Here is a 13,122-nt window from a genome sequence, read left to right as displayed (position 1 = left end):
GGGGGGTGTGAAGGGGGAAATAATACCATGAATCATGTAACCATAGCAAATTTTTCTAAAAAATAAAAAAAAATCAATGTCTATTTTGCCCTCTTGTTCAAGAATATCAGGGCAATTTTCTTGGATAGTTTCTTGTAGTATGATGTCAGGGTTTCCGTTCATTTCTGGGTTTTCAGGTAGACCATTGATTCTCAAATTGTCTCTCCTAGATCTGTTCTTCAGGTCCATCTTCTTCTCAATGAGATATTTCATGTTTCCTTCTATTTTGTCATTCTTTTGACTTTGCTTTATTAATTCATGCTGTCTTGTGAGATCATTAGCTTTTACTTCCCTAATTCTAGTCTTTAAAGTCTGGTTTTCAGCTATCATATTTTGGTCTATCCTGCTTTTCATGGCTTCCAGCAGGTTAATTCTCGTCTCTAGTTTATTTATTACTTCATGTGATTTTTGTCTTTCTTTTTATAAGTGGGAGATTCTGTCTTTTAAACTTTTGTTTTCTTTTTGCTCTTTTTCTTACTTTTCAAGTTTCTTCTATCTTTTTTGGTTCTTGAATTCCTTTTTGAGTTTTTCAAGAGCTTGTGACCAATTTCCATTTTTAAAAAAATTTTGGAAGTGTTTGATTATTTGTCACTCTCTGCTGTTGCCTCTGTAGTCTGCTGTTTTTCCCCATAGATGTTATCCAGGGTCAGAGGCTTTTTCTTTTATTTTTGTAGTTATAGATTGTAGTTCCTGGATGTTTGTAGCCATTTCTGTGTTAGTTTTTTCTTCCCTTCCCAGCCAGAAATGAGGAAGGCAGGCAGAGCTACAGAGCGGTTTTCGCCCTGAAGTTATTTTTCCAGTCTCTGCATGTCTGCTGTGGGCAACCCCTCTATGCCCTATCTCTGAGCCCAAGCTCCACGTTCCTTGGTCTCCTGGGGTCCCAAGTCTTGCTGCCCTCAGGGGTAAGTCTATGGTGTCCTCAGCCAGTCCCCCAAGAATCTAGAGATTGCCCCGGGCTCACTCAGGCGTGGGGGAGGGGTGATCAGCTCATGCTTCGGTAGGTGTAGTTTTACCCCCTTATAGTGTGGAAGTGCCCAAATCCTGCCTACCTTCAATCCCGTACCCTACAGTGTAGCCCTTTCACTTGTCTGATTTTGATTTGCTTCTATTCTGTGGCCATCTTAACCTGGAAGTCCTCTATCATTTCTTGAAGAGTATCATAAGAGAATTTGCCAGTTGCTTTTTAAAATTTGGCTGTGATAAAAGCAGTTGCAGACAGTAATAGCAATTTATCTTCACATTGCTTTCTAGTGTCTTGAATACATGATCTTACGATGTTTTAGATAGGTTTAGATAGAGCTTAGATATGTTTTTACAGGGAATTTTCATTTTTTGTTGGTTTTGTTTTTATCTAGTACTTTCTACTATTTCATGAGGTGATTCTGCTTGCAATCTTGTCATCTTTTTTGTGATATTTTATAAAGAAGTTTATTCAAACCGGTGTTGCCCTAATTTGCTCTCCTTTTCCAGGAGATCGAGTGTCTACTGACTGAGGCTCTTTTGAGGGACTTCTTTGTTGTGATTTTTTTACATTGGTTAAACTTTTCCAAGAAAGGGCAGCTAGAGTCTTTACTTTTATCCATTTCCCATTTTCCAGAGTCAAAGTTGATTTAAACTGATTGCGTAGGAATTGTTATAATTGTACATTATATCATTTCTTTATCCTTTGTTCTAATTTGGAGATTTATTTGGACATTTGTCCAGATTGTAGCTTCTGACTACAAAACAAAATTACAAAGGTAATGTCTGAAATTACTCAAATGTTGGCAACCTTCATTTTCTTTCCAAGACATAGTCAAGTCCACTTTTTGAGATGTTTTTCCTTGTTCCAGTTCTCATATTTTAAAACACACCACAAACAAACTTTACTTTTGTGGGAGAGGGCCTGGGGAGACATCTAGTCTTTCCAGAAAACAATTTGGAATGATGGGGGAAAAGTGACTAAATGTCCACACTTAGCATTATACCTTAATTCAGAAGTCAAAGATGGAAATGAAGGTTACATATATACCAAAATATGTATGGCAGCACTTTTTTATAGTAGCAAAGATCTGGAAAGAAAATAGAAGTCTATCAAGATCTCCATTCCTCTACTCACTCCAGTATTTTCTCAGGCCTTCGTTACCCCTGCTCAGACTTGACTTTCCTCCCTTTCCCACCTCAACCCAGTAGTTAGCCATTTCAATTCTACATTCTCTTCTGCTCTTGAATCCCTTCTGTCTTTATCCTGTAGCCTCTCTGTTTTTGTTAAACCTCAGCTCTGGGCTCCTACCACAATCTACCTCTTTGTATCTTCTTCATGAGCCACTGAAGAAGCTAGAGGAAATTCCGCCCAGGACTGATGGGGTATATTATAAATTTCTTTTATCTAACTTCATTCAGGCCCCTCTTAGAGCAAGGCAGTTCTTTTATTACTCCCCATTTGAGTCTGTATTTTATTTCTCTTAGGGGGATAATCTAAACCTTCTTTTCCCTCCTTAAGCGGTCTCCACTTCTTCCTCTCTGCTCAACCGGGAACCTTGCCTCTTAGTTACTGAGAAAATTGAGGACATTCAGTATAAGCTCACTCTTCTTACATTCTTTTTATTTCAAAACCCTTTGATTTCATCATCTAATTCTCCTCTTCTTTCCCTCAGTCTCTGATGAAAAGATGGTCTTTTTTACTAAAAGCAACCTCTTTTCTTTAAAAAAAGTGTTTATTTTTACCAATTACATGTAGTAACAAATTTCCACATAAATTTTCTTAAGTTATATGATCCAAATTGTCTCTCTCCCTCTCTTCCCTCCCCCTTCCTGGAGCTGGCAAGCAATTCAATCTGGATTATATATGTATTATCATGCAAAACATATTTTCATATTATTCATTTTTGTAAGTGAAAAATTTTATCAAACCCAAACCCCAAAACATATAAATAAACAAGTGAAAAATCATATGCCTTCATCTGCAATCCTACTCTAATGTTTCTTTCTCTGGAGGTAGATAGCATTCTTTTTCGTAAATCCTTCAGAATTTTTCTAGGTCACTGTATTGTTCACAGTAGCAAAGTCTATCACAGGTGAGCATTCCACGATATTGTAGTTACTGTGTACAGTGTTCTCCTGCTTCTGATTATTTCATTCTGCATCAGTTCACATAGGTTTTTCCAGCTCTTTCTGAAATCATCCTGTTCATCATTCTTTATAGCACAATAGTGTTCTATCACCATCATACACCACAATTTGTTCAGCTATTTCCCAATTGACATACATCCCTTTAGTTTCCAATTCTTTGCCACCAAAAAAAGAGCAACCATAAATATTTTTGTACAAGCAGACCCTTTCCCATTTTCAAAGAATCTCTTTGGGATACAGACCTAACAGTAGTATTACTGGATCAAAGGGTATGCACTGTTTTATAGCCCTTTGGACATAATTCCAAATTGCCTTCCAAAATGGTTGCCAAAGTTTACAGCTCTACCAGCAATACAATATCCGAATTTTGCCACATCCTCTCTGGCATTGGTCACTTTTCTTTACTGTCATATTGGTAAATCTGATAGATGTGAGGTAGTACTTCAGAGGTTTTTTTTAAACCCTTCCCTTCCATCTTGTAGTCAATAACTGTGTATTGGCTCCAAGGCAGGAGGGTGGTAAGGGCCAGGCAATGGGGGGGTAAATGACTTGCCCAGGGTCACACAGCTAGGAAGTGTCTGAGGCCAGATTTGAACCTAGGACCTCCCGTATCTAGGCCTGGCTCTAAATCCACTGAGCCACCCAGTTGCCCCCCTCAGAGTTGTCTTAATTTGCATTTCTCTAATCAAGAGAGATTTAGAACATTTTTTCCTATGATTGTTGATAGCTTTGGTTTTTTTTATCTGAATACTGCTTATTCGTTTCATTTGACTATTTGTCAATTGGGGAATGACTTGTATTCTAGTAAATTTGACTTAGTTCTTTATATATTTGAAAAATGAGACCTTTATCAGAGAAATTTGTTATAATTTCTCCCCCAGTTTGTTGTTTTCCTTCGAATCTTGGTTGCATTGGTTTTTAAAACCAACCTCTCTTACTGTGTCCTTAATCTCACTCCCATTTGCTCCCATCTTCTTTTGCAGACCTCATCCTTCCTCTTCCCCCTGCCTTTGAATACCGAGTCTCTTCTCATTAATTGTTTTCTTTCCTGTTGTCTTGAGATATGTCTGAATTTTCTCTATCCTTAAAAAATCTTCACTAGACCTTGCCATCACATCAAGCCATTGTCCTATATTTCTCTCAGCAAAATTTCTGGAAAAAAGTTTTCTGTATTTGTTGCCCTTCCTTTCTCTTGTCTTACTCCTTATTCTTCTGTAATTTGACTTTTGACCTCATGACTCAAGTGAAGCTTCTATCTCCAGAAGTACTAATGATCTCTTAATTGCTAGATCTGATGGTCTTGGTCCAGTTCTGACCCTGGCTGATGCATTTGATAGCGTTAACTACCCTCTTCTCCAGGCTACTGTCCCTTATCTTGGTTTTTGTGGCAATATTTTCTCCTGGCTTGCCTCTTGCCTGTATACATGCTCCTCAATCTCCTTTGCTGATTCATCCACATTGTGCTCCTTAACTGTGGGGACTCCTCAAGGTTCTGCTCTAGACTCTCTTGTCTTCACCCTCTAGACCAGGGGTCGGCAACGTATGGCTCTCGAGCCATATCTGGCTCTTTCGAGGGCCAGATATGGTTCTTTCTGCAGGAGCCATAAAGTCCATTTTTTTCAGGTGCTGTTACAGGAGCGGCACTGTGAGCACTGTACGGCTCTCACGAAATTACATTTTAAAAAATGCGGCGTTTATGGCTCTCACAGCCAAAAAGGTTGCCGACCCCTGCTCTATACACATATTCTTTTTTTTTTTTAGACCCTTGTACTTCGGTGTATTGTCTCATAGGTGGCAAAGTGGTAAGGGTAGGCAATGGGGGTCAAGTGACTTGCCCAGGGTCACATAGCTGGGAAGTGGCTGAGGCCGGGTTTGAACCTAGGACCTCCTGTCTCTAGGCCTGACTCTCACTCCACTGAGCTACCCAGCTGCCCCTCTATACACATATTCTTGTTGTGGGGAAACATACCCGTTTGTAGCAGGGTCTCACACCAAGAATGCGAGGCTCAAACTCGGTTCAGTCCAAAAGTAAAAAAAGAATTTTATTTGAAGAAGTGGTTTTAAAGACGGTATAGTAGTCTAGGCTGGTGGAATGGCCTCAGGGGCTGGTAGAGTAGCTGATAAAGTAGTCCCAGAGCCCTGGACTGATGGAGCAGCCCTCGAGATCGTGGAGCAGCCCTCGAGATCGTGGAGCAGCCACCATGTGTAGATCAAGGTTTGCATATTTATTGAAGGTCCTGGACTGCTGGAGCCCTTAGTACACGTGGCTCATGTTCCCCCCCCCCCCCCCACTGTCCCTCTGCCATCCTTCATCAGTGTGGGAGAGATCTCACTTCCCTTCTGGAATGCTTTCATCAAAGGAGGAACATGACTAAAGTAAATACAGAACAGTGCAAGCAGTTAATTATACAGCCTAACAGTTCAGAACTAAGGTAAATGTAGCCAGAACAGCAAGAAGCCATAGCATAGAGCAGCTGGTAGTTCAGAACTTAGGTACAGAACAGTAGAGTTCCAGTGACAATACAGAATGGTTAACTGATTAATAATACAGGTTCTGCTATTTATGCATAAGTAGTGCTAACTGGTGAGAAATACAAGGTTGCTGAGTGTGAGGATCCTGCTTCCATTACTGCCCATCTTCATCACTATCTCTCTTTGGGTAATCTCAGAAACTCCCATAGGTTTAACTACCATTGCTCTCCAGGTGACCCCTACATCTATGATTCCAGCCTCAATGCCTCCTTGAGCATTTCAAACTGGGTCTCCTGTAGAAGTCTTAAGCACAAAATGTTGAAAACTGAACTCATGATCTTTTCTCCTAGGTCTCCCCTTCTTCACACTTCTCTACTTCTGTTGAAGATACCATCATCCTTCCTTTCTGTCGAGTTTGTAATCTCAGCATTATCCTTGATCCCTCACCCCACATATGCCGTCGGTTGCCATATCTTGCTATTTCTCTCTTCATAACGTTTATATATAACTCCTATCTACTCTCACAGCCAGCTCTAACCTTAATTCAGGTCTTTGTCACCTCTCACCCAGACAATTACAATTACCTTCTAATTATTCTCTGTGCCTCAAGTGTCTTCTCACTGCAATCCAGCCTACACACTGCTGCAAAAGTCATTTTCCATAACAGCCCATCCAACCGTGTCCTTCCCCTTCTCATTTCATTCTCATTCAGGCTTCTGTTGCTTCTAGCTTTTCGAGCTCTCCACCACATGGTCCTAAACTCTCCTTCTAGACTAAATGGATATTACTCTCCCTCATGTACTTTGCAGTTCAGCCAAACTGGCATCCTATCTCCCATCTTCCATCTCGGTACCTTTGTACTGGATGCCTTTATGCCTAGAATGTGCTCCTTCTTACCTCTTCCTTTAAGGTGCAACTCATGCATCACTTTCTTACTTTTAAAAACTATTTTCTTGTGATCATTAAAACATTTTTTCCCTCAGCACCATGCAAACAAAAATCTTGAATATTTATCTTTTAAAATACTGAGTTCCAAATTATCTCCCTCACTTCCTCTTTTCCTCCCTCTTGGAGAAAGCAAGCAATTTGTTACAAAAGAAAATGCGGACCAAAAAAAATAAGAATAATTAAGCAGTGGAAAAAGTGCTTCAATTTGCATTCAGACTTCATCAGTTTTTTTGAAAGTGGATAGCCTTTATCATCATAAGTCTTTAAATTGTCTTGGATCATGTATTGCTGAGAATAGCTGTCATTCATAGTCAATCATTGTATAATATTGCTGGTACTGTTATAGTGTTCCTCCAGTTCTGCTCCTTTCACTTTTCATCAATTCATTTAAGTCTTCCAAGTTTTTTGGAAGTTGTTTTGCTCATCATTTCTTATAACGCAATTATATTACATCACAATCATATACAACAACTTGTTTAGCCATTTCCACATTGATGGGCATTCCCTCAGTTTCTAATTCTTTGCCAGCACAAAAATAGCTGTTATAAATATTTTTGTATGTATAGGCCTGTTTCCTTTTTCTTTGATCTCTTTGGAATACAGACCTGGAAATTGTATTTCAGAGTCAGAGGATAGGCACAGTTTTATAGCCTTTTGGGCATAGTTCCAAATTGCTCTCCATAATGATTGGTTCAGTTCACAACTCTACTAACATCATGTACCATCTTCTAGATGAAAACTTTGTTAATGCTCCCAACTGCTTGTGTTCTCCCAACTAAACTATATGTATTTAACTACTTTATATATTATTTTAATTTATTTTATAGTATATATATTTTTACATGTATTTGTCATCTCCTCTATTTGAATAAAAGCTCTTTATAAGTAGGGATAGTTTCATTCTTTGTACTTGTATCCCCAGCACAATACCTGGCACAAAGAAGATGCTTAATAAATATTTCTTGATTGATTGGAAAATAGCTAAACAATTTCTGGTTCATTAATGCAAGAAACCATTGCTGTGCTATTAGAAATGGTGAATATGAAGAATTCAGGGACCCACAGGAAGACTTACATGAACTGATGTGAGTGAAGTAAGGAGAGCCATGAAAACAATATATAAAATGACTATAATATGATATGACATAACATAATACAATACAATACAAATGAACAATGTCAACCAAAAACCCCAAATGGAGCACTATATATAATTATGATAATCAAGCTTGACCCTAAAGAGACAATGAACAAAAGGAAACACTGCATACTCTGTCAGACTTAGTTTATGTGTTGGTTAGTTTTTTTTTTCTAAACTGCCATTTCCCCTTTCTTTTTATTCTTTGCTACAAAGGATGGCTGTGAATAAGGGAGATTAAAAGGGCTATATTTAGAAATGAAGGTGATGTAAGAACAAAGGCTGTCAATAAATAACTTTTCAAAAGGTTTCATTGATATCTTTTGTTTTTTACTATAATCATTTCATTTTAAACACCACTCCTTCCTAATTGAGATTTTTTGAGGAAAAAATTAAAGTTAGTTCTTCAGCGTGGCCTCATTCTGGAAGAACTGGAGACATTGCTCTGAGGTTTTGTCTGAGAAGTTTTCATAGAAGCTGTAAGATGGCTTGCCAAAACAAACAGGTTTTGTGACAGCATGTACCATATTTCACAGTTAGTGGTTATCTGTGGGTGCTCAGCTCAGAGGAGAGAGGTTTGTTTGAATCACTAGTTCTCTGGGATAGAAAGTAGTGGTTGTTTTTAAATCTTAGTTAAGACGCCTCTTAGTGTTACCTTTATTTACATTATTATAATCATTGTTTAATTTGTTATCAATTTGTCACATAGTTTGGCTCACTTTGCCCTTTATCAGTTCATAGAAATCTTCCATGCTTCTCTGATATCTTCGTTTTTTACATTTTTTAAACCCTTAACTTCTGTGTATTGGCTCCTTGGTGGAAGAGTGGTAAGGGTGGGCAATGGGGGTCAAGTGACTTGCCCAGGGTCACACAGCTGGGAAGTGTCTGAGTCCGGATTTGAAGCTAGGACCTCCCGTCTCTAGGCCTGGCTCTCAATCCACTGAGCTACCAGCTGCCCCCTCTGATAACTTCTTGTTCATTGCTCCTTATAGAATAGGTATATTCCATTACCTTCATGTACTATGACTTCTTTAGTCATTCCCCAATTAATGAATGTCTGCTTTGTTTCCAGTTCCTTCCTACCACAAAAAGTGCTGCTCTAATTCTTCTAGCATGTATGTGGGACCCACCTTTCTGCCTTTGATGCCTTTGGAATTTTCACCCCCATTAGTGGAATTGCTGGGTAAAAGGATGTGAACAGTTCAGCTACATTTCTTACAAAATTCCAAACTAAGAGAGTTGTTGGACAGATTCACAGCTGGATCAACAGTGTATTGTTAGTCAGTAAACATTTGTTAAGCACCTACTCTGTACCAGTTACCATGCTAAGCACTGGGGATTCAGAAAGAAGCACAAGGCAATCCCTGCCCTCAAGGGAGCTCACAATCAAAAGGGGGAGCCTACACGCAAACAAATGGGTACTAACAAGCTACATACAGGATAAATAGAAAATCATGAACAGAGGAAAGGCACTGGAATTAAAGGGGGGGTTGGGAAAAGCTTTCTGTGCAAGACGGGATCTTGTTTGGGTCTTGAAGGAAACCAGAGGGGCCATGAATTAGAGACCAAGGGAGAACATACCAGGCATGGGGGCAAACCAGAGAAAGTGTCCAGAGCCAAGAGTTGGAAAGTCTCGGTCATGGAACAGCCAGGCAGCCAGTGTCACCGGATTAAATATGTGTTGGGGAATAAGATGCAAGAAGCCTGGAAAGGTAGGAGAGGGATAGGTTATGAAAAGCTTTGAATAGCAAACAGAGCATTTCGTATTTGATACAAATACAATAGGTAATAAGGAGCCACTGCAGTTTACAGTGGAGAGTGAGGGTGGTGGTATGGTCAGATCTGCACTTTAGGAAAGCCACATTTAGAACTGAGTGGAGAATGGATTGGAGTCAGGAGAAGCTTCTCTAGTATTGACTTGTTTCCATTTTCTTTTTTTAAAAGCTTTACTCTCTGTTTTAGCATCAGTTCTGAGCTAGAAGAATGGCAAGGACCAAGAAATCGGGATTAAGTGACTTGGCAAGGGTTACACAGCTAGAAAGTATCTAATGCCAGATTTGAACCTAGGTCCTCCCAACTTCAGACCTGGCACTCTATCCACTAGCTGCCCCTCCATATTTCTTTTAAAATCATCTTTGACACTTTGAGGGGAATCAGGCCAGACATTAATTACTTTAATTTGCATTTCTCTTTTAGTTATTTGGAGAAGTATTTCATAGAGCTGTTGATAATTTGCTCTTCTTTTCAACACTATGTATATATTCTTTCAACATAGGACCTCCACACTCCGGTGCCCAAAGAGGACTAGTGCCTCTTGTGTGAGGGATTGCTGAGCCATTTTCAGGGCTCTTCATTCATCTTTGGTGTCCATGTGGCTCTAAGAAGCTGTAGTGTGGGCAGTGGCCACACTTTGGTAAACTATCTTGGCAGGTGGGCTAAACCAGGTTGAGGGTAACCAAAGGGCCACAAACATGGTGGTGAGTCAGAGGGATGTCTACTCCAAGCTTGTGAAGACTTCCCCTAGTTAGATTGGGTAGAGATGAGAAAAATTTGTTCCAATGGCCATAAAGGTGACTGAAGCAGGCCCTGTGGAGGGTTTAGAGCTTGGTCAGGCATTGAAGGTACCTAGGTCATCCCCTGCATCCTGGGCCATTGTCAGTCATCCTGACTTTTGTCCTGCCACTGGAGTTTGATGACTCTGGCAGAGAGAGTGAGGCTGACAACTTTGCACCACTCTGCCTCCCTTGAGTCCAATTCATGTTCAAGCCAAAACATGGTCACTGGTCCTCTTTGACAATGAAAGAAACAATAACAACACATCCTTTGACCATTCGTTGTTGAGGCCTTCTATTTTTCATAAGTAAGTGTGATGCTACTGTAGGTTATCTTGGCCTTTGGTCACTTATGTTGTAACCCTGATTCTGCAGATAAGTTGACCAAATATCCCATGAAGTGATATCTTATTGCCTTTGGGTAGACAATAGAACGTTCCTGCTAACTTCTTTTGACTCTTCAAAGAGAACTGGGGGCTGAAGCCTTTGTTTTCTGCTTTTATTAATAGCAGATATATGTGCAATACAATAGATACAATAACAGACACATGCCGTATCTGTCACCAGAAGGGATTTTTTGACACTGGTTTTTGAACAAAGATCTCACATCTAGAAGACCAGTAGTTAGTGTTTATAGACACTAAATACTGGATGATTCTCAACAGTCTGCTCGAATGGTGCTATGGTACCATGGAAAAACCACTGGCTCTGGAATTAGAGGACCTGTTTCAAGTCTTCTCTCTCATGCAAAGATTGTGTGTGACCTTAGACTAGTTGCTTCCCCTCTCTGAGGCTCAGTTTCCTCATATGTCAAATGAGGGATTGAACTACATGTCTCTGAACTTCTTCCATGCTCCTGTTTATGACCTTGGTTATGTCATTTCCTCTCTGTGGGCTTCAGTTTTTCTTTTGGTAAAATGGGACCGATTGGCCTCTGAGGTTCCTTATGGCTTTAGAGCTACAGTGCTGTGCAGGATCTCTTTTTTATCCTTCTGTCACCATCATAGAAGAAGCTAAAGAGGACCTAGTAGGACTGATGGCCATTTTTCTATTTTCACCTTTTTGTTGGTTTACCATGATCAAAGAACTTTTCACCTAATGGCCATCCTTCTGGTGATGAACCTCTCGGTTCTTTTGTTAGGTATGTCCTGAACTGGCCAATGGTTCCATCACTGATTCTTGAAATCTCCTTAACTTTGTAAAACATGCCATTGGCCTACCCTCAGGAACCCTGAAATCCATCCATACCTCCCATTAACAAGCAGAGACTTTGTACTTTTGTGCATAATTGCCTATGTGAAAATATTGAAATGAATAATTAGCCAGGAAAACACAGGCAGCTTTCAGTGGATCTATATTCTGCCTCTAGAGAGCAGAGTTCAGATTAAGGATTCTCGCTCTTCTGTATGGGTTATAAAAAGACGTCCTCCAAAGTATGAAACGCAATGAATTCAGTAATTCTTCGTTTTCTTTGAGAAAAATGAATTAATTTAGATTTAATTTAACAAATCAATCACATTACTAAAATACTCAGCTTGTGAATTTGGAAATAGAGGGGTTCTTGTCTTTCCTTGTCATCCTCAAGAAATAAATTAGGCACCAAGGAGTGGGTGGGGGGAACCATTTAATCTCTTAGGTCTCTAGGTTATTAAACTGATTACTCATCTAGATCTAAGTGCATTACTAATACTGATCATCTTTTGATACAGTCTTTACAGATCACAAACAGACAGGAACTCCATGGTTCTGCGTAGTGATTCCAAGAAAGACGAGTGGTAAGGGCTAGGCAGTGGGGGTTAAGTGACTTGCCCAGGGTCACACAGCTGGGAAGTATCTGAGGCCAGATTGGAACCTAGGTCTGGCTCTGTCTACTGAGCCACCTAGCTTGCCTACTCCATTGGCTCTTGCATAATGTAACGTTCAGAAACAATAGTTTTCTAGTGGTTCTCTGTTCAATGCCAGAGTTTCATGAGGCCCCTCCAGGGGTGGAGCAGAGGCAGAAGGGGAACTGTTCCTTGACAAAAACATGGCCTCATTGTATGCAATAATTTAGCACCATTTTTATCACCTCTAGGCCGTAATTCAGTCATCCTACTGGAAGCTAGAATTTTGTGATATGAGAAGTGTTTGAATTATAAGCCATTCTTCTAGGTCTTTGAAGTCGCCATCAAAATAACAAATATGTCTCCCCGAGGCATGTCGAGAATGATATAGGCATACTTTACTAGAGAGAATCGTTCCCTTATAGATTTTATCTAGTATTATCCTTCCCTGTTATATGAGTCATTATTGATGACTGTTCCCCCTTGATCTATTCCAAGACATGATTTCAGCAATGCAGTTAGATGCTTTCCGGAATAGGTAGGTGTTATATTGGGGAAAGTGATCGAGCTACTTCTCCCCATCATCCATGTCCAGTACCAACTGGGTCCTTAAAGTGTCCATATTAGTGATTGTCCCCTTGATCTTATGACCCATACTTCTATCTCTAGGACTACACAGTATGGACACAGTGTGAAGTAAGGGTCAGACCTGTTTCTTAGGCCTAACTCTACCATGAACTACAGGTAGAACTTTAGGGAAGTGATTTCCCCTCCTTGTCCTTATTTGAAGAAATGTTGGGGTTGGACTTTATGATTGAAAGTTATAAGTTCTAAAATTCTCTGACTCTGTCTCGAGAGGGTTCAGATATCTTAAAGCAGAATTTTAGTTCTTTTAAGTGAAAAAAAAGATTCTCTCTCTCTCTCTCTCTCTCTCTATCTATCTATCTATATATATGTATATACAGACATTTATGTATATTGTCTCTATACCCATATAACAGGGAAGGATCATATTAGCTTAAAAAAAAAAATATATATA

The 13,122-nt window shown here is 39.7% G+C and overlaps 1 protein-coding gene across 1 annotated transcript in view; it reads left to right on the top strand.

The window, feature by feature from the left end:
* The first annotated feature begins 9,347 nt into the window (after positions 1 to 9,347).
* Positions 9,348 to 13,122, top strand: part of SMARCA1 (SWI/SNF related, matrix associated, actin dependent regulator of chromatin, subfamily a, member 1) — a 91,307-nt gene continuing 87,532 nt past the window's right edge. The window contains exons 1-2 of the mRNA XM_044682681.1: positions 9,348 to 9,420; positions 10,139 to 10,185. Of these exons, the coding sequence (XP_044538616.1) occupies positions 9,348 to 9,420; positions 10,139 to 10,185 (120 nt within the window). The remainder of the gene's footprint in view (positions 9,421 to 10,138; positions 10,186 to 13,122) is intronic.

Source organism: Gracilinanus agilis, chromosome X (assembly GCF_016433145.1).
Source record: "Gracilinanus agilis isolate LMUSP501 chromosome X, AgileGrace, whole genome shotgun sequence".
Classification (NCBI taxonomy): Eukaryota; Metazoa; Chordata; class Mammalia; order Didelphimorphia; family Didelphidae; genus Gracilinanus; species Gracilinanus agilis.
Note: the sequence above shows the minus strand (reverse complement) of the source record. Positions and strands in the feature narration are given on the sequence as shown.